We start from the raw sequence: 21,380 nt of genomic DNA on the forward strand, positions 1-21,380 counted from the left end.
GCCTGTTTCTTAATTAAAGAAATACAATAAAACAAATCTGATCAAGCTTGTGACAATTTCTCTACAACAAAAGGGCATCTTTAAAAGTGTACGCACACATCAAGCACCATCCCCTCAAGCTATTTTGCATTTTTATTTTCAAGCTACTCCATCAAGGGATTACCTCTAAGCCGCTGTTTGCCTAGATCGCAAATCTCTTCATCCTCAGCAGACATGGAGAGAGAGGGGGGGGGGGGGGCAATCTCTGGCGGCTGATTTATGATCAGCAGGAGAGAGGATGGAAACAGGTTGACAAACGGCCAATCGCTTCAGCCACAGAGCAAGGACTCAGACAGTCTCTCTATCTTTTGTTTTATGATTCAACTATTCACTTTAACTTTCATTACATGCACTAAGCCAGGAAGATTCTGTGTTTAATTGATTGCCTCAAATAGCAAATGTGAAGGCCACACAGGTAATTAAAATATACTAACAGCAAGAGGGAACTGTTTTTCTGTGCGGACCTACATATTGTCAATTGCAAGAAAATGTATAAAACTATTTTAAAATGGCCAAGCACACAGACCGCAGTGAAATGTTTTGTAAATTTTGTATTGATCAGAAAGAGAATGGCTGATCAGCTGAAAAATTGCATACCTGTAGGCCTGACCGTATGCATTAAAAAAAATCTTTTTTTTTTCACATGGACAAAGAAGACAAAAATAGTTAGATAAAACCAGGATACCCCCCTCCCCCCCAAAAAAAAAAAAAAGAAAAAAAAAAAAAAAAGACTCCACTGGATTTTACTGTGGATTTTTTTTTTTTTTTAATTGCCCTCCAAACATTGCATTCAGCAAGGGAATTCAACGAATTGAGTCACACAATAATGTGAACATGCAATCCAAAACCGCTGACACAATTATCATTTTTTCCTTCGTCTTCAAAATTACTCAGCAATCCTGACGAGTCCTAACAAACAGTGAAACGTTTAAATACAAATGGTAGTATCACAAACTATTTGGGTTTTCATACCTGCTGCGCAAGCCGCTCTCTCTCCTTTTCCAGCATGTAGGTGACGTCATCCCCTTGGGCCGTATCATGCGCATGTTTCCTCTTTTCTTCCTCTAGATCCACCACCATCTAAAAAAAACCAATAACCCCAAAAGAGAGTCATGAAAAATGCAATTAGGTAAATATCCACTGTGGGACCATTTGTGCTAAACTGGATGTCGTTTGAAAAAACAAGTCATTACAGAAAGTCATCTGTTGTGGATCCACCGCACTTGCATGGTCTCAAGGAAGCTTTCTTTTTACCCGCTGTAGAAATGTTGCACTGTGATAGCTCCCTAGATGGTGTTAATTTAAATACATCCTCTGTAAAACTCAGCTTTCAGAATGCAGCGTTTAAACAACCTCCCAGTAAATGGTCCTCCCTTAACAGCGGACAACCACTATTAAGAGCTACACGTATGGGGCAGTTAGAATTCACTTCAAGTGGTCCAGTAAAGCTGGCTAGTTTAGCCTTAATATGAAACATGGACAAGTGAAAAAGCTCATAGGACTGTGACGGGCAGAAAAACGTATGGAAAACAATTTTTTTTATCAACTCTTTAAACACCTTTTGAAATCGTTCGCAGCCTTTAACCCCATGTTACTTTCACCAATTGTTTACAAACCAGAGAATGAGGTTTGTGGGATTAGGGTAGACTAAAGGAGGGCAGTTCATTATTTATCAACAGATGAAAGCACTTTGAAAACAATCGGTTTACATAAACAATCGGTTTACAAGACACTTTAGTTCAGACGCAAATGCTTGGCCCATCCCTTACAGGGGTTACCAATTAGAGTCAATGAGTAAGACAATGACGCCAACTTGAGGGACAAAATACCAACTTAAGGGCGACAGATGATCTAATCTTAAAATTCCCAAGCTACTGGGTCCAACCTCATGTAACGCAAAGTGGTTATTACCCCCTGTAAACTCCGACCTGCTTTTTCTTCTGTGATAGAATAGTTTAGGTAGGAAAAGATATGAACTTCAACATGGGAATCTTGACACGTCTTGTAAATAACCTTGCACAACCAAGTTGGTGAGACGTTTGCATGTCTGATATGAAACTAGTTATTCAGTAGCAACATTTGAGGAACACGCTGCAAGAGTCATTAACCACAATTTGCATTTATACCACAGGTTATTGTGCTTGGTAAGCAGTTTGCAAACAGAAACATTATCTTACCCATGACTTTCTAAAGGGTCTAAAAGATGTGTATTTTTAGAGAGAGGTATTTGTGACTTCTTTTCAAATGACTCCTAAAAGCACAGAGTATACAGTGCCTCATCATACACAGGTTAGTCAGACATCGGTTCTAATATCTATCATTCAAAAACCATAACTGAAGACAATTATGGATGATATTGGGTCACTCAGTAGGAGGGTTGACTGTGTGCTGTGTATGCATTCACCCCACTGCAGGCTGGCATAACTGATCTATCAATCCAACACTATTGAAGGTCAATGATAAGAAGTTAAGAGAGGCCAACCCATAGAGTTATATATAAGAACTAGAGGGCGCACTGGCCTATATACGCGCCCCGGGATGCGCGCAGGCGGCTATTTTCTAAGTTGACAAAACAGGCACAGCCATCTCACAGCGTGTGTTTGTGCGGCCATTTTGTAAGTTGAACAAACAGCATCGCGTGAGCATTCAATAAAAACAAACTCAAACGTATAATTTCATATTCAACGAGGGTAAGAATGGCGCGCTTGTCATCTTGCGGTCCCGCCGCGTTTGTGCAAGCAGCATCACCAGTGCGCCCTCTAGTTCTTATATATAACTCTTTGGGCCAACCTTACTTCCAATTTTACAACACTATACTCGAAGCAAATATTTAGAACTATGCTCAATGCTTAGTGTTAGTCTAAGGGAGAAATCACACCCACAGACACCCAGACCTCTGTGCAGTAAAATCAATCAACCAGCCCCACAAACCTTGTTTACACACACTCAAATACACACTGCCTCTTTCACCAAAAGTCAATACAGAACTCATGAACCAGAGTGGAGTGCTTGGGTTTCTTAGCTAGAAGTGAAATGTAGTATTATTACATTAGTAGATTAGGGGAAAGCGTGCGTATGAGCCGACAGCATTCAACCAATCAGATTGACCGTACCGTAAAGCAAACAGTGTACACTTTCGATAAAATGTCAGTTACTACCCCGTTTCACATCAATCCAGTGAACTAAACATTAACAGTATTGAAGTATATTTTCATCATACTTATTGTACACTTTTAGTTAAAAGAAAACAGCAAGTGAAGCAAGTTTTCAGTGCAACATTAGATGGAAATTTTGGAGCGATATCTTTGTTTGCAAGTATCTTTGAAGATTTTCCAAAAGACATGACACCTGGGGCTAAATACCTCAAAGCAGTCACATTGTTACTCAGTCACACAAAACTTAAATGAGGCTTCAAGACTAAACAGTCTGGCACCTTTTATGGATCACTATTCTAGTCATTACAGTGAACAGGGTCTCAGACAGACAACCACAGGGTCGAGAGGCTGAAGTGAGGCTTAAAGACTAAACAATCTGGCACCTTTTAAGTCTCAATATTCTAGCCATTACTACAGACAGACAACCACAGAGTCCACAGACTGCAAGGCAGAGTCCGATTTGGCTACAGCTAGGGCTACAGCTAGGTTTCTGCCTCATCGGGCGTTGAGATAGAGGAGGACCTCCTTAGAGACACCCTTAGCAACAGACGTAGTCGTACCTGTAGATGCCAATTGGGATACAGCCTAAGATCTACATACCTTAGCATGGCTCTCCTTCAACCCCTTCACTTGGCCACTCATCTCTACTTCAGCTTTCTTATGTTTGGCCACCATGGCTTCTAGGTAGGCCAGAGCATTGTTACTCCCCTGGTCCTCCTTGCAATCCTCTCCATTACTGCTATTATTGGTATTCCCATTACCGTCTACATCCCGTCCTAGGGCGGTGTAGGGGTTGGCTATGGTGTACCGCTGCTGGCCGTTAGAGGGTCGGAGAAGCTTTGTTCGCTCGGCCTGGAGGGGGGAGACAAAAAAAATTACACAGCCATTATAAATACATTATACAAATTTTGCAAAGAGCCTGAAGTACTAACTAAAGTGGTTCGGGACAACCTATTCATTTCATTTTTGGATGGTTATTTGCTTTACGCTAGATACAGGTCAGTATTTTAAATCTGCCTTCAGCAATAGAGTCGATCATATCCCTGTATTGTGGCAAGCCAGTTTAACTGCAATCAGGCAGATTAGTTTGGGACCAATGGACCTCTAGCATTGACTTGATCACCATGCCTTCTAGAAGCACAACCATGATGAAACAATGGAACATGCACATCTTTTACGAGTGGCACAGAAAATGAGTTGATGAGCATCACATCACAACCCTCTTTTATCCTGTAGCTGAGGGAGCCCTACTCGGAAGTCTACCCAAGCCTAAATCAGACATTTCACGGAACTAGTAAGATGGCATTAACAGTACAGACAAACAAAACATCAGCCTTGATATTAATGTGAAGTGATTTATTTAACTTATCCTACCTAACCAGTCCTAATTAAAAACCATTGATATTGTCCTTTGTGTTTCCATCTTCTTGTGGTCAAGCCAGTCACTTCCCTTCAACCCCCCTATTGTTTCCCTATTCATTGTTTACCCTTGCTTTTTTTCTGTATGCTTTCTAACCCCATTCATGTATTTCCACTTCACTGCTTATGTTTCACTTAGTTAATACTGTTCATGTTTGCCGTGTTGTCGTTTAGCCTTCGAGAAAGACTCTGCTAGGGTCGAAACTTCAGGCCATATGTTGTTTGCAACAGCTAATTTTATTTTCAGGTCCTAATTAAGTGTATTTCAAGAGCTCTTATTCTCATCGCTTGATCAGCAAATAAGCTCAAGTTTGAACTTGAGCAGGAAGTGCCTTGTTTTGGTATTGGGTGCCACAAATCATAAAGATATGCACTTACTATATATTTAGAATATTCATACATAAATGCAGCGCTAAATTTATTTTAAACACAACACTAAATGAAGAAAAAAAAAAGAGAGAGAGCAGATTTTTACATATTTGGCTGATTTGCATCACATTTTTCCAGAACCTAGACTCTGTTTACACAAGTCATATGCCCATAACCATCTGGTGCTCCCAAATCATCATAACATACCTGCCTATCAGTGCCATCTATCACATCAACTCTTGTCATATTCCTCACTTTACCGAACCAACGTACAAATTGAATAACCAGAAGAAGAAAAACAACGTCTGACACCAAGATTCTAAGATACATTATAGGATTAAGATGTCATATTAGATTGTCAGCTTAGCTTGTGCAGTTTAAAGTGGAGCTCTAGCCTCCCAGAAAATATATACAAAATGCTTGCAAGCAAAGCTGGTCTGGACAAATATTTTCACCCCAATTATGTTTTGACTTGTTTTGAGTACAGCCAATTGCTGTACCTTCTCACATCCTACATGTCTAACCTAAGACATCATGACCAGTCAGTAAGACGGCAACAGTGGTCTAGTAAGACATACCATCACTCTCCTAAGTATCAGACGGTTAGATTATTCCTTAAATGAACTTCCCTTATGTATGATTGATGAACACCGAACATAGACTACTTGTTCACATGAAAAAGCAGTTGACACTATTGGTAATTACTCAAAATAATTATTATCATAAAACCTTTCTTGATTACGAGTAATGGGGAGAGGTTGATAGTATAAAACATTGTGTGAAACAGCTCCCTCTGAAGTGACAGAGTTTTCGAGAAAGAAGTAGTTTTTCACGAATTTGATTTCGAAACCTCAGATTTAGAATTTGAGGTCTCGAAATCAAGCATCTGAAAGCACACAACTTCGTGTGACAAGGGTGCTTTTTTCTTTCATTAATATCTCGCAACTTCGACGACCGATTGAGCTCAAATTTTCATAGGTTTGTTAATATATGCAGATGTTGAGATACACCAACTGTGAAGACTGGCATTTGACAATTACCAATAGAGTCCAGTGTCTTTAACTTTTTGGTGCCTGGCCAGCAGGACCAGCTCGCTTGTCATTTTATTATTATTCTATTCATACATCTCTATAATTTCATTATAAAAACTCCTGTCTTCAAGACGAACCCAAAATGATTCTGACTTGTCAACCCAAATCTGTCTTCCTAAACTCGATCTGAAACATGTACAATCCTATTACCCACACTAATATTGGCTTAGAGAACTAGATATCTGCCCAGATAGTACTCTAACAGTAGAAAATCCTGCCCAGAGGCAATATACAAACTCATAACAGATTTCATATAATGCCTAGGACTTTTTTTTCACAGCACTTAGGAAAGTAACGAGTACACAGTGCTAACACACATTCGGTGCATACCCGTAAAACCAAAATTAATATTCTTTATTCAGATCCTCAATGCAAATTTCAATAATCGTTGCTGTACCTGATGCTAAAATATAGGATTCGAAGTGCCTCTAGCTCCTGGGCAATCTCAGTGGTCTAGTTGGTAAGACACTGCTCTAGAATTGCAAGGGTCGTGGGTTCGAACCCCACCCCAGTAATATGCCGGTGATTTATTTCACAGCGTTCTGGAATGTACCGAGTACAGTACATGCTAAAACATCGGTGTGCACGTACATGTATATGGGTAAAAACCAAAATTAATATTCTTTATCCCCGATGCAAATTTCCATGTACTATTAGATTCCAAATGCCTGGTGAACTTCCTTGCATTACAATCAAGTTCTTATTATACAAGATTGCAAGTTGTTTTCTTGTATCAATGGCCAAATAGATAGGAACAATAAAGAAACCAATGTTTGTTTTACTTGTTTCGCATCACCCAAATCGGGTTCAAAGAAGCCCTCACATGGTCAAAAGTAATTGGAGGATGGAATGGATATTTATGCAGGTCTGGTACTTCACGGAGGCAACAAAGGTGATTGCCTCCATGCCCCCAATTCATTGCCTTGATGCCCTTGAAATGTTCCAGTAAAAAGTTACAATTTCCTCATAGTGTGGGTGCCCTTTACCAAGTACCAAGGAGAAAATGACTTGGTGTCCTTGCCCTTTCAAAAGGATCCAGCCGATTTCACTAAAAAGAGTAAGGACTCGCCTTATCTCGAGTTAGGTCGAGTAACTCTTCCTAACTTAGGTTTGGACTCGTCCTAAGTCATAAGATTAATCCTAAGTTAGGAAGAGTTTTGTGAAATTGACGGCTGGCCTGCTTGTTCCCCCCCAGTTTTCTACTTTCCCTTTAATGTTCTTGCATCATATGCGCCTCCATGTACTGACTCCATCTGATTTCATTACAGACATGATTCAATTACTGCCCTTATTTAATAAGTTACAGTTCAATTTAAACGACCATGCATTCAGCCCACTAAGCGCGACCCACCTGGGCTTCATGGTGCTATGTCTATTGACCCAAACAACTATGGTTGTTTAATCATCACAGGAAATCAATTAAGCAAGGTTAAATGACCAACCAGGTTAGTGTAGTAATCAAGCACGCTTAATTACTGAGCTCTCATGGCAGAGTAAAGTTAAATAGGGGCGGTACAACCTTAATATGTAAATCATTTCTAGATCAGAATTTAATAGTCTAGAGTCATTCAATGTTGTTGATACCTAAGACCAGAGTCGACAATTTTAATGGAAATTTAATTGAAGAGTACGCCCATATTTTTGAGGGTATGCGCCTTATTTTTGACTGCATGAAGGTGCTCTCAATAGTATTTTTTATCACTTCCGGGGTATATGTGATTCGTCCAGCACAGTTTTAAAAGGTGTTCTGCCACCTTTGTCTCGCCGTAGTTTTAAGTTGCTTTAGAGGTGGATTATAACGGCTCCTTTAAAAATCTTATTGTCCGAGATGGATTAGATGTCTGTGGTGGTAATGTGTTTCAGTATATAATAACTATTTTAGGTACAGAATAAAATAACCCTGAAAGTGATACAAATATGTTTGAGAGCACCCTCCCACAGTTAGAAATCTAAAAATACGGCGCATACAAGATGACAAAAGTTATTGTAATACAAAGTCTTTTGTTAAATGATTATTTTTATTGCATTACAATTAAAATTGATACACATCTTAAGATCAATCTTAGCTCTTTAAGCAAAGGAATAGATATTTTATGATTTATATATATATTTATTTATTTTGCTTTGAACTACTTTTAACCTTCACTCATTCTAGCAGGGTTTTATTTGTTTAATAACAGTTTAAACTTTGTTTGTAAAGGTTAACAATTTTAAAAAGAAACATTAGGCCCCTAAGCATTCTGTTATTTCAACGCTTCTGCCATTGTTGATTTCATCTTCATCCAGACTGTTATTATCTGTCTGTCAATTAAAAAGAGTTCCAGCCAGGCATAACGTGTCAGTATGTCATCGCATTTCATCATTATAACAGACTGGCTTCAACAGAAGTAATGAGGGGTAGCTGAAAGGTCAGATGGGGTCAGGGTATCCAACACCACTAGACTTGTAATAGTCCACACTGATGCTGACTTACTAAAGTTTCCAGATAGTTTGTAAATGGTGTAATGTACTTGCCTGTATGCTTCATGTACACACTCCACACTGTACATTAGATGCACTGTGTTAGACTTCTCCTGATCAAGTTGTGAAGCCAGGGGTTATCTTACAGTACAACGTACATTAAACTACATGTAAATGTACAGTACATGTATGTATCTAAATCCCATTCCACATGGTATAAAACACGCTTAAATATGAACCAATTTCCCCAGTCTTACATCAGCTTCATTGGCTACCAGTAAAATCCCGCATAAATTTTAAAATATTGGTTTTGATCTACAAATGCACATATGAAATGGCCCCGGTTTACCTCCAAGAATTAATCAGCAAATATCATCCATCAAGGACTCTTCGCTCCAGCAACAAAGATCTCCTCACTCCGCATCCAGTTCCCACCAAATCATATGGTCAACGTGCCTTCCAATTCACTGCACCTGAACTATGGAACAATCTTCCACACCACATCAAAAACTGCCCCACCCTGGAACAACTTAAGTTACAACTTAAAACACACCTGTTTACCCACTCAAGCGCGTAGAGACTTAATTGTAATATGCGCTTTATAAGAACTGTTTATTATTATTATTATTATTATTATTATTATTATTATTATGGTATGTAAATTGTTTATACTTCTACTACATGTACAATGTACATGTACAGATTTTGTGGTTTTTTTTTTTTCACTGCAAAAATATTGCGCAGTCTTGTGGAGCTCTAATGGTGAATATTTCATTTCATTTCATATCAGAAACAGTTATTTCCACATGAATAAGCACTTTAGAAAACACTAACATGAACACCTGAGTACACGCTGTGCATAATTCCAAAGTAAAAAGTATTTATTTTTGTATGAATACAGCCAGCAATTGTCTCAAATCTTTGAGATTACACTCAAATAATTATGCAGGTACAGTACAGTACAGTGGGCAGTTGTGTAACTGTTTAAATAAGTGAAGCACACTGTACAACTGCACAATATACGACTGCTTTGCAAGTGTCATTACAAACTAAAAACTAAAAGGTTCTTACATTTGTAGCTTAAACTTAAAGGGTTTGATTATCCACAATGGTCAGCAAAGTATGAGGTTGACTCAAACTGTTTTAAGACAACAAACAGGATAGGTAATTATCAAACCAAAACTAATTTTGTTTAGTTTAAATTCAAATGCTCACTGTGCTGATTCTAAAGCCAAAAACCAGTTCCAATCATTCATATAAATAATTCCATCTGAAGTAGGACTAGTCTGAAGTGCTGTCAAACGTGAGAAAATAGTACTATTTCCCCCCAAATTTCTGCAATCGAAACAATGCCCATGTACATGTAAATGTCCGCACAATTCCTGAGAAATCATTCAGCATTTTGATATCGTTGTTTTCACTCGGATACCTTCATGTGTACGACATCCATTAATTGAAATGTTCACTGGTTGGTTGGATGGTTTCATTTATTGAGAACTACAGGATGTAAATTAAATTACTCTTCCCCAAAACAACAATGTACTTTCCCTCTACACAGGTGGAATAACATTCTAAACTAAAGTGATCAGTGATACATGTACATTTTAGCACATAATACAGATCTGAAAGCACATGATACGAAGTCTGATGGAGTGAAATAATAAAGCCAGTAGGTGGCCTTACTGCATTTATTCTAGTGCAATGAAACAGTTAAATCTGAATGCATAAAGTTAATTGTTTAGATTTACACGCACAATAAACTACTGGCCGACGTTCCTTTTGCATCTTATTACATTTGTCCACACCTCCTGTGCCGCTCGGGTCTAGGCAGGCTAACCATTACCATTAACTTCTCAACGGGGGTGTTGGGGCATTTGAAGTGGCTTGAGACGCTGATCGCAGATGTGTGATTAGTGAGCAGGGGAAGAGGCAGGGCACAGCCAGAGTGTGATATCTTATGACTCAGCATGTTTTTATCAAACCCCTGTGGATCGTAGGGTGCTTGGCTTTGGGCTGGTAAATGACGATTCTTACGGGTTAACTGCTCATCTAACATTATTTCTGCATCAAGTCCTAACGTGGTGTTGAACCTATATCCCTTGGGTCTAAGGTGCTTGGCTCTGGGCTGGTAAATGACAATTCTTAGGGATTTAACTGCTCATCTAACATTATTTCTGCATCACATCTTAACGGGGTGTTGAACCTATGTCCCTTCTCCCTTGGGTGTAGGGTGCTTGGCTCTGGGCTGGTAAATGACAAGTCTTAGGGGGTTAACTGCTCATCTAAAATTATTTCTGCATCACATCTTAACCTGGAGTTGAACCTGTATCCCTTGGGTGTAGGGTGCTTGGCTCTGGGCTGGTAAATGACAAGTCTTAGGGGGATTAACTGCTCATCTAACATTATTTCTGCATCACGTCTCAGCGTGACGTTGAACCTAAATCCTTTGGGTCATACACAATGTAAGGGAGAGGCCCTAGGCTGGTAAATGTGAGGCTAGCAGCGCTTCTGACGCTGTTCCATCTTGACACCATTTTCTCTATCGTCACTGGAGTCCTAGTACAAGAATTCGCTCTTCCATGGTACAACCCAAATCTGAGAAGTAAAATTCTTTCCTGCTCTGCATCATTCCTCCTGGTATGTTCACTCCCACACAAACTAAACTATTAGATTAGATCAGATTTGAATATTTGGTCATATTTTGCCTGCATCTTCCTTGGAATAGTACATGGAGACTGATAACGACAGTCACAGTGTGATAGAAAAACTACAATAATAATAATAATAATAATAATAATACAGGTTTTATAAGCAAGCAACAAATGAGCCTCTTGATATAAATCCGCATTCTATTAAAGGATAACTTTTCAGTAAATATTACACTCAGTGATTAAATTGATTTACCAAACTGAGTGATTGAATTATTTCAGAGCGGCATCATTTGATGAACTATTGTTGCTACTGTGAACATTCCCCCAACCACTAGGCAATCATAGTAATGTAGTCAGCCCCTGAAACAAGTCAACACTTTTCAGCATAGATCATGTTGCCTCCCCTGACATGACATCCATTAATGTCCCAGACATTGTTTGCACACAGTGTGACAATCAAATTCACGTGTCGTTGATGATTCACTTCAGCTAATAGGGCTCCTCATTAATAAATGTATGAAACTTTGCGTCACCTACACGTATATTTTGAACGTGATGATGAGTGCATTCAAAGTGATTAACGAGGTGAGGAATATAGCAGTGTTTGTTGCACTAACTGCAGGGCAACATTCATACATTATACATATGTAAAAAGCTAGTGTGCAACTTCTTGTGTATTGCCGTACTGCAATATACATGGTTGTGCTGCATTGTTAACCAACATGTAGTTCAGAAATATCTTTGTTTTCTGCCCTATTTTCTTGGTTGGGCTCAGTGAACTATTCCCTTGTATGAAAGAGCAAATTGCTACGCAAAATGTCCAGGTTGCTACTTAAAGATCATCATTTGCTACACACTAATAGCATTCAGTGCGTACAAAAGAAGTTCAGTCTACATATTTTGCTATGCAAAAATTGCTAGCTGAAATCGTTCGCTGTGGCTCATAAAGCGGGCGGGGGGGGGGGGGGGGGGGGGTTGAGGTTTCTCCATGATGGTTCTTGACTTATCTATGATACCAAATTGTTTTTCAAACTTGAGAAATATAATCTCAAACATAAAGTTGATTTTTCTATGGCACTATGGTTTGGGGAAGTACTTCATGAGAACTGCAATGGATTTTTTTTCTCTTTTTTTTTGTTTTAACTCGGTGCCATTTTGCACCCAACAGTACAGAAACCGCTAACTGAACCCTATTCTCAATGAAAGTTATACATGCAGGTATGGTGTGCTGTAACTATTAAACTGACCTTTATCATTTTCTAATAGGCTATGAATTTTTAAACAGCCTTGGAATGTAATGGCCTTGATCGACACTGATGACCCCCCCCCCATGACAACATGACATAATCCTTTACATATTTATCAAAGTTACCCTTATACTAGCTTCTCCAAGGTGATTTATATGAGTAATCAATTGTATGTTGTGTTTATTAATTTTGGTGGCGAAGCCAAGGACTCTCAGAAAAGCGAACATAATCCCAGTACCAGCCAAAAACCCCATGAAGGGAATACAAACAAAGGACATTTTAATTTTAGATGTGGGAGGAAAACCCCAGGGAAAACTCACACAAAAAGGAAGGGACTGAAAACCCCATTCACACAGTGCTCCCGGTGGGATTCGAACCGGGTGCTAGAGGTGGAAGGCGAGGAAAGATACCACAACACCAACCCCACTGCCCAAACCAAGGGTGAATTGTTCTGAAACCATAATCCAGGCAGTCAAGAACTTAATAACAGGCCTGATACTTCACAGAGGCACCTGAGGCGATTGCCCCCATGCCCCATGGTCAGCGCATTGGTGCCTTTAAAAATGCTCTAGAAGAAATTTACAATTGCCTCATAGGGTGCCCTTTTACTGAGGAGAAAATGCCTTGGTGCCCTTGCCCTTTGAAAAACAAAGCATACAGGCCTGTAATAAAGAACACATGAAGTACAGGGGAACAGTGTGATATTCAAACCTATACAAGAGCCTTGTTCCAACCATTGTCACGTGTAGTGACGATTTCAATTTGGGGATCAATTATTTTCTAATATCCATCTATTTTTTAGTGGGTAGTTTATTTATTTCACAGGATGTCCAATCACAGGCTCTTATTCTAAGGTTGATTGCATATAACACACAAACAAATGTTTATATATGTATTGTTTAGACAACAGCGTTCTTGTGAACTTTGAACTTTCATTTATAGCAAAGCAAACTGATAGAAAAAGTTGAAACTGTAATAGGCTCAACACGAACACTCTTTTCATTGGTTTAGGGGAAAATTAGCAATCTCTGCTAAAAGAAGCTGGAAAATACAACAAGGAGCAAGGCAGTCCTTATAATCAATGTACAACAAACTTCCTTTGATCCTTATAAGTTTCTCACTTCAACCATTTGCTGTGACATTTCCAAAATATTAAAAAGTCTTCCGCTATAATTTTTGTATAAATCTCCTTTAAGAATTCCCTGGTGAGTGATTCAGCCTTAAAATATTAAAGATGACCCAAGCGGTTGAGTCTCATCTCCCATGTAGGCCCACTGTACCTACACGCAGCTTCTTCAAGATGATAAATGACAGCATGGGATTTTCTATTACCAGCATTGTCCATGAATTATTCCTGGAGTTGATGGCATAAATCATAGCCAAGGTTGTCAGAGGACAGAGAGAGAGAGAGAGAGAGAGACAAAGATCAGTCAAGGAATCAAGAAATGATCGTAGGTGGGAGGCTTCTTTGGTTCCTGGAGCACTTTCTTTCATTAGCCATCAGGTGTTCCGCTTGCCCTAATAGCACACATTAATCTGCCCATGGCTAGAAAACAACCCGCTGTATTTGACAGTTTTGTGGGTGGCTACGGCCCTGAGGGTAGAAACAAAGTCTTAAAGCCATTGGACACTTTCAGTAAACAGTATTGTCCAAGACCCACACTTCGTGTATCACAACTTATATATAAAATAACAAACCTGTGAAAATTTAGGCTCAAATCGGTCATCGGAGTCGGGAGAAAATAACGGGAAAACCCACCCTTGGTTTCCGCACGTTTCGCCGTGTCATGACATGTGTTTAAAATAAATCCGTAATTCTCGCTATCGAGAATTGATATTGTTTTAATGTTTTCTCAAAAAGTAAAGCATTTCATGGAATAATATTTCAAGAGAAGTCTTTCACCATTACCTTCTGTAAACCCTGTAAATTATTTGCAAATCTGTGAACTTTTTTTTTTTTTTTCTGTACCGAAAGTGTCCAATGGCTTTAAGCTTGTATGATGCATTATCTATGGTATGAGATGGAAGTAAGTTCCTAAGAAAGAATCCCATATCTTGCCTGGATTTCTTTCGTTGTGTTAGGCTTTTTTATTTGATTGCCTGTCAAATGATTTATTTTGGGGGGTTTTCTTGAAGTTTTGTTATATTAAATTCCTTCATTTACATATGTACTTATGATTAAACAAAAATTGTAAACTATTATAAATTATTAATTTTGAACAACTTTTCAGAGGATATGATTATACTTTTGTTGTTGTTTCTATTAATTGTAAGAATTTGGGGATGAAAACAAAGGAAAAAATGGACTAAAACGAGGTTTTAGTTTTTGACCTCTGGATTATCTATATGAGTGGAAAGACACAAAAAAGTGTACATTCTACTGAGTGTGAATGTTATAGGCATTTTGTTGTCACGAGGTTACTGGACTTATTAGAGGCTAAACAAGCGTCTACCCATGGTCCGCCAGACATCAACCCATACAACATTTTAATATCATCCAAATTAACAACATTCATCACCAGGACAACAGTCTATACTTACAACATCCATTAAGAAACTAACTCTTGTCCGATTTTAATTTCACTCTATTAGGCGTTCACAATGTACATGATTCTGTCATAAGCTGCTAGACTTCACACACAATCGTTTCAAATAATTAGAAGTGACAGCAAAGAATTAACAACAGTACACTGACCAAGAGCTGGGTGTATTATTAGGTATTAAATTGGAGTCTTCATTGTGTGTAGCTTCATCAAATAGTATTAAAGGGAAGGTACTAGTTTGGTAATTACTCAAAACAAATATTAACTTCAAAACTTACTTGGTAACGAGCATTGGAGAGCTGTTGATAGTATAAAACATTGTGGGAAACGACTCCCTCTGAAGTCACGTAGTTTTTGAGAAAGAGGTAATTTCTCACTAAAATAATAAAAGACTTCTAGCTAGAAGTCTTGTATTCTTATCTGAAAGCACACAAATTTGTCCAACAAGGGTGTTTTTTTCTCTCATCATTTTCTCGCAACTTCGATGACCAATTGAGCCCAAATTTTCACAGGCTTGTTATTTTATGCTCATGATGGGATACACCAAGTGAAAACACTTGTCTTTGACAATTACCAAACATGTACCTTCCCTTTAGCAGCTTTAGCAGAAAAGTAAAAAAAAAAAAAAAAAATGCTTACCAGAATTACATAACCAGCCAAAATATCCTGACTCACACAGGATGACATTTTTATCCACAATTGTTATTTAGGACAGACTTATGGCAAACGTTTTTAATCCCCAAAATAACTTTGCATTTTCCGAAATTATTTGCTGACAGTCAGTCTATCTAAGCTGATTCAACACGTATAACATCTAGAAAAAAAAACGAAACAAAAAACACCCCAAAACCTAAAACTGAAGTTTATTTATGTTCCATGTCGTATCTTTTCAAATATTTGACAAAGTTTTTAAACTTAATTTTGTTCATTCTTCAGTTACTATCATAATAATTTGCAAATTCGGTGCAAAAAGCACTAGTTGATCAAATTCAATACCATGTATCCTTGCAATTCAGATAATCAATTTTCCCACACAAATGAAATTGAGTGGTGTCAAAACGTGATTATATGTGTTTGCGTAAAAAATTTGAATAAATTGAAAAAATTACTAGGAGGCCAAGCACAGCGTGAGATTAATTGCCATTCGACTGGTACCTTTGTAATCTGGCTGTTATGGCTATTATGTACAGCATTTTAATTAAGAAAAAGTAGCAGGACATGAGGGCTTAACGATCCATTAGGGAACCCTGGTACAAACAGAATGCGCAATGAGAGAGAGAGAGAGAGAGCGAGAGAGACGGAGTACGTATAGGGCTAGGAGGGAGCTTCATCAAGTAGATATTATAGTTTAATTGCATTCAGTGATGATCAATATATATTGATCAAGATTAAGCATGTAGGCAGATAGAGGTATTATTTTATAGAGTTTTATAAAGGCCTTGTCACACAGGGCAATTTTCACAAGCAACTTGAAGGCAACCAAAATGCACTGCATGCAAAAGGAACACTTCGGTAGAACAAGCATGAGTTATTTGTCTGATTTCTCAGAATAAAAATTATCTCATGAGATTGAAGTAGGAAAGTTTTCTGTTTGAGATTGCCTGTAACTGGCTGCCTGTAAATTGCCTCATGGCCTTAAATATATGTGGAAAATGTCTGAAATAAGTATCTTTGGTTTACATTTCATTTCATTAAGTGTTTGCCTCTTGACTTGTTCAGTGACTAGCCCACAGGACCAGTTTGGCTTGGGATATCTTTAACATTTAACTAGCCAACCGGACCGCTGGTAGAGAATTTTTGACCGATTGAACACTGACTAATTGCTGGCTCATACTGACTCATTATCCTGTTTAGTTTCAGGATATTCAAATTACTTTAATGAATTAATACATGAATGTCAATCAATACATATTGACCAAAAATGTTGGCAGTGCATTTTACAATAGTCATGTACATATATGTCAACATTGCGTTGGGGATGTACATGTGTTTACCTCCACAAACACTTTTAACTGCTCTTTGGCATAATATTGGTATGCTAGACAATACTTCTCACACAAATGTTTTATATCACGAAAAATGTGTATTTTTGCAATGTTTTCCAAAATAAAATTTGACAGAATAGCAAAAGTAGCCGAGTAGACAATGCATTTAGTATGGGCTTCTGGTAATTGTTGGAGTCAGTTTGTGTTGAACTGAGAATGGCTGCCACTGAAAATTATGGCACGCATCTGTACATGCCAGGCACAGGTTCACAACCTCATACCATATAAGGAGTAGAATACAGACCTGAAAAGTTTACATATTTTACCAACACGTAGTTGGTGTCATCAGAGATTGAATACGATCTGACCAAGACCTTGTTTAATGATCTTTGGCGGACATTCCATCCATACCCCATCTATGATGAGAATTTTAATATCCATGGCTACTCATCTCAAGTTTCATAAGAAAGTAAACATAGATGAGTCAGAGGGTCCAGTGGTGCATCTTGCAGACACCCGGGTGACACCACGCTCAATAATTAATGCACCCTGTTAATGGGTTCGGGGAGCAGTGAGGCAGAGCATATGAGATAATCTTAGAGATGGATGGGGGAAGCATTCAGGACGCTTTGTCATGTTATGATTTCTCACACTACTTAGGAATAAACTTGGCATTTAGACTAAAGCTAGCCCTTAAAACAAATATTAAATTTACACAGTTAAGAGGTTCATAAGATGATTATGAGCAAGCTAGTCGAAACGTTGAGACCAATTTCAAAACTGACTCCGCGGCAGTACAGTTAATTACGATCCTATAAGCTAAAGTAGTAGTCCAGTCTAATTTCTATACCATCCGCCCTGGTAATAGTTAAAAAGCCGGACAGTTCTTTTCAGAACTGAGAAGTCTCCCGAACCTCCGATTATCTACTCCACGGCAGTAGAATAAAGCAAGACAGTTCCCTAAGAACAACTCCACCTGGCAAGTAGATACACACATGGTGTTACCGCAAACCAAATATACATTGATACCTCACCATGCAATGCCTCAAATCCTATATAAGATGATTATTGCCTAATGTTTATAAAATAGTTCTAGCAGTGCTCAAGCTTTGATTTTGTTGAGAAGGTTGACAAAGAAACTTCACTCTTGTACCAAAATTGAAGTCGGAGTGAGTTTTAGAAGTTCCCTGTATTTGATAAATATGATCAAAACAGGAATTCTAACAGTATTCATGTGGAAGGAGCAGGGAAAGCCTTTTAAAAAAGAAAATATTGCAAAGCATATTTAATTCCCAAGCAAAAACTAGCATGAAACCAGTTGTAAGAAATGCACACTGATCATCTGCTGCTGCTAAGCAAGACTTTTTTTATATAGCTAGGCAGCTTCATAAATATTGGTTTAGGTTTAGCACTTGATAAATGATGGAGAACAAAAGTTAATAAAGTATGATCAGAAACAACATGGCTAGAAGCATTGTTGGCGATCAATAATTTTCTATACAAAACACTCCCTATCTGTCGGTTAGTATTTAAAGACTGAGCCATTCCCCTGCTCCTTTTTTGGACCTGTGACTGCTGTGGGCAATTACAAGCCACGTTCTCTACTGAATTCCAGCAGGTCCACCTAGCGCTTCGATGGTTTTTCCCTCCCGCCGATGCTCAACATTCCCACCCCTAGGGATTAGCGGTCCCCATGTCTAAAGATCGGGTTACCCGTTTCGTTTCTCGTCCGCACGATTAGAATAAATAGATAAAAAGAGAACATGATGACACCATCACACATCAGTGGTTGCGTGTATTCCCCTAATTCTGACGCAGTTATTAAAGGCAAGAGTGAATATTTATCCCCACTGTCCGTTCCCAGGATCAATGGGCATACCACTTCTGCTCGAGTGGATTCCGGTAAAACGCTGGGACCAGTATCAATATCAGGCGTAAAAAGCGCCTGATCTCTTAACACATCGATTGGGCGGCACTCGGGGGCCTGACGTGAATACCAAAATATGGGGAGAAGGGGGATAAAACGAGTGTAAGATTATTTCAATTTTGAGATTGGGATCGAAATGATTACCACTCGTGAGTCAAAGACAGCCTGAAGGTGGCTGGATTGGATATCAATCCCAGGAGGGAGGTGAAAACCCGGAAACATGCTATTATTATTTCATACAAATACTCCACGTGCACTGACTTCTGATCTGGTCAGCCTGGCTCAACCAGCAATGGTCAATGTACTTTGGTGAAACACAATCGAGGGTAGAGAGGGTTTTTAGTGGGTGCGAACGAGATGCAGCTTTAGCTTGGGTCAGGTCAAGAGAGATAGAAGGGGATCTATATCAGCAGCTGCTCCTGCTTTTAGAGCGACAACAGGTTTTGGGTCACCATCATCTCAATCCTTGAAACCTGTCTCACATGCTTAGCTACAGTGTCAACTTTTCTCCTCACTGTTATTTTTGTTGCCTGTATGTTCCACTATGTTTCCTTACACCATGGTTAAATACAAAAGTCTAGAGGATTTGCTGTTTTCCAAAAGAAGACAATTTTCAGTATGAAAGCTCAGCTATTATCCGAGTCATCCCCAATCCTCTAAGAAATATTTCAACCTGTAATACTGTCATAGTAAAACAATCAGGATAAACAAAAATTTGTCTTTTTAATTTAATTTGTATTCATAAATACCTTCGGCGAGGGCCTTAATCACACGGCCATGACCCTGCAAGGTTTTAAACGGCCGTGAAAGAACGAGTCACTACTCTTTTATTCCCTTATTTATTTATTTATTTATTTATTTATTTGTTATTATTATTTTTGATTGAGGGGGGGGGGGGGTACTTCATACCTTTACTGACTGTTGATGTGCTTTTCTCCTGTATTTAGAAATGACTACATTGCTTCCAGTGTGGTTTGACCTCTTATTAGAGTTAAAACAACGGTTCTTTTCAGAACCACCCCAACTCATCAGAGTTAGTTATTACTTGCTGTTACCGCAAACCTTTCCATATCGTATTTCCACCATGCAAAGTTTCAAATCCTACTTATTATGAACTATTCTAGATATAATTAACAGCATACCCCATTAGGATTAATCTCAATCAATGCATAATTACATATAATGCAATTCTATCTAGTAATTTACATATCGTGTACATGTGAACACATTAACATGGTTGGCCCTAAACTTTTTTAGAACTGGCCAGCAGGACCAGTTAAGAATGTACCAAGTGGTGATTCATGGGTTCTCAGATCTTCTTCTAAAAATTTTGAGTGATACATCATCATACCAAATGAATAAATCCAATATATTAGTTTGCTGACGCTTTCGGTTTGGGAGTTATCAGCTGTCAAAGTTTTGGCCATTCCCTGTATACACAAAAATGTGCGCCAAGCTCGTCACAACAAAAGTAAAATATCTTTTTAAAACCTCCAGTATGGCGAATAACAAAAGTATATTTAAAAAAAATGGAATCTCAGGGATGCTCTCCATAACAGAGATGCCAACATTGAATTGTAAAAAAGAGTAGCATCTCCCAAAAGTTAAGGGCGAGCGCAGCTATGGCTCCCTAAACCGATCTTTCTATTACTCTCTACAATGCTAATTAGCTCATTTTCAGGCATTGTCGTGAAATAACAATTACCTCTGTATGCACCAATAGAACAGCTACAAATGTTTATAATGGCCAGTGAAAAAAAAAATGAAAAAAAAAAAAAAAAATCCCTCATCTTCTGACTTTGTTTCAAAAATAAACATAACAAAGGGTGGGCTTACTTAAATGTTTTTGTTTTAATGATCAGAAATGCAACAACAAGCTATTGGGAGAGAGAAGGAAAAAAAAAAAAAAAAAAAAACGTGTCCGGATTTTGGGCAAAAAATACGTGTCCGTATTTTGGGCATTGTCTGGACATCGGTGCTACAATTACTAGTAAGAAAACATGGAAACTGTCTAGCTTAGATCTCACAGGCCACTCAGTTGAAGGTATTTTTGTTCAGAAGGTCTCCTTTTTTGTCGCCATTATTTCGTACTTTTTGTGCCAAGCTTCGATGAAGTACATGTACAGACAGCGTGGGCACAATAATATAGTGGATACGTGAGGAATGAGGTTATTGAGACACGTTAGCTCACACACAACCTCATTCCCCACACACGTGTGCACTATTCCCCATCGTGTAATAGAGATCAATGGGTACGATCTTGCAGCAATGCACTAGCGTAAAAATACTCATCCGGCCAGCCAGCGGGGGATCAGAGGGCACGCAACAATCATGTTCGAGTGTATTCGCCGCTATTATTCAACACTGCGTTCTAAAAGTGTTTTTTCTTTTCTGATACAATTATTTTGATATTTTTCTTAATTTTTATTTCCACTTAAAAAAATTATATTGGGCAGCTTGTTTAGCGTGTTTTATTGAGTATTCTCGTAGCGTC

At 38.5% G+C, this 21,380-nt stretch overlaps 1 protein-coding gene across 1 annotated transcript in view; it reads right to left on the reverse strand.

The window, feature by feature from the left end:
• Positions 1–21,380, reverse strand: part of LOC117307233 (cortactin-binding protein 2-like) — an 85,040-nt gene that overhangs the window by 27,545 nt on the left and 36,115 nt on the right. The window contains exons 4-5 of the mRNA XM_033791923.1: positions 3,795–4,046; positions 1,012–1,119 (exon numbers count right to left, since the gene is read on the reverse strand). Coding sequence (XP_033647814.1) covers positions 1,012–1,119; positions 3,795–4,046 — 360 coding nt within the window. The remainder of the gene's footprint in view (positions 1–1,011; positions 1,120–3,794; positions 4,047–21,380) is intronic.

Source organism: Asterias rubens, chromosome 2 (assembly GCF_902459465.1).
Source record: "Asterias rubens chromosome 2, eAstRub1.3, whole genome shotgun sequence".
Lineage (NCBI taxonomy): Eukaryota > Metazoa > Echinodermata > Asteroidea > Forcipulatida > Asteriidae > Asterias > Asterias rubens.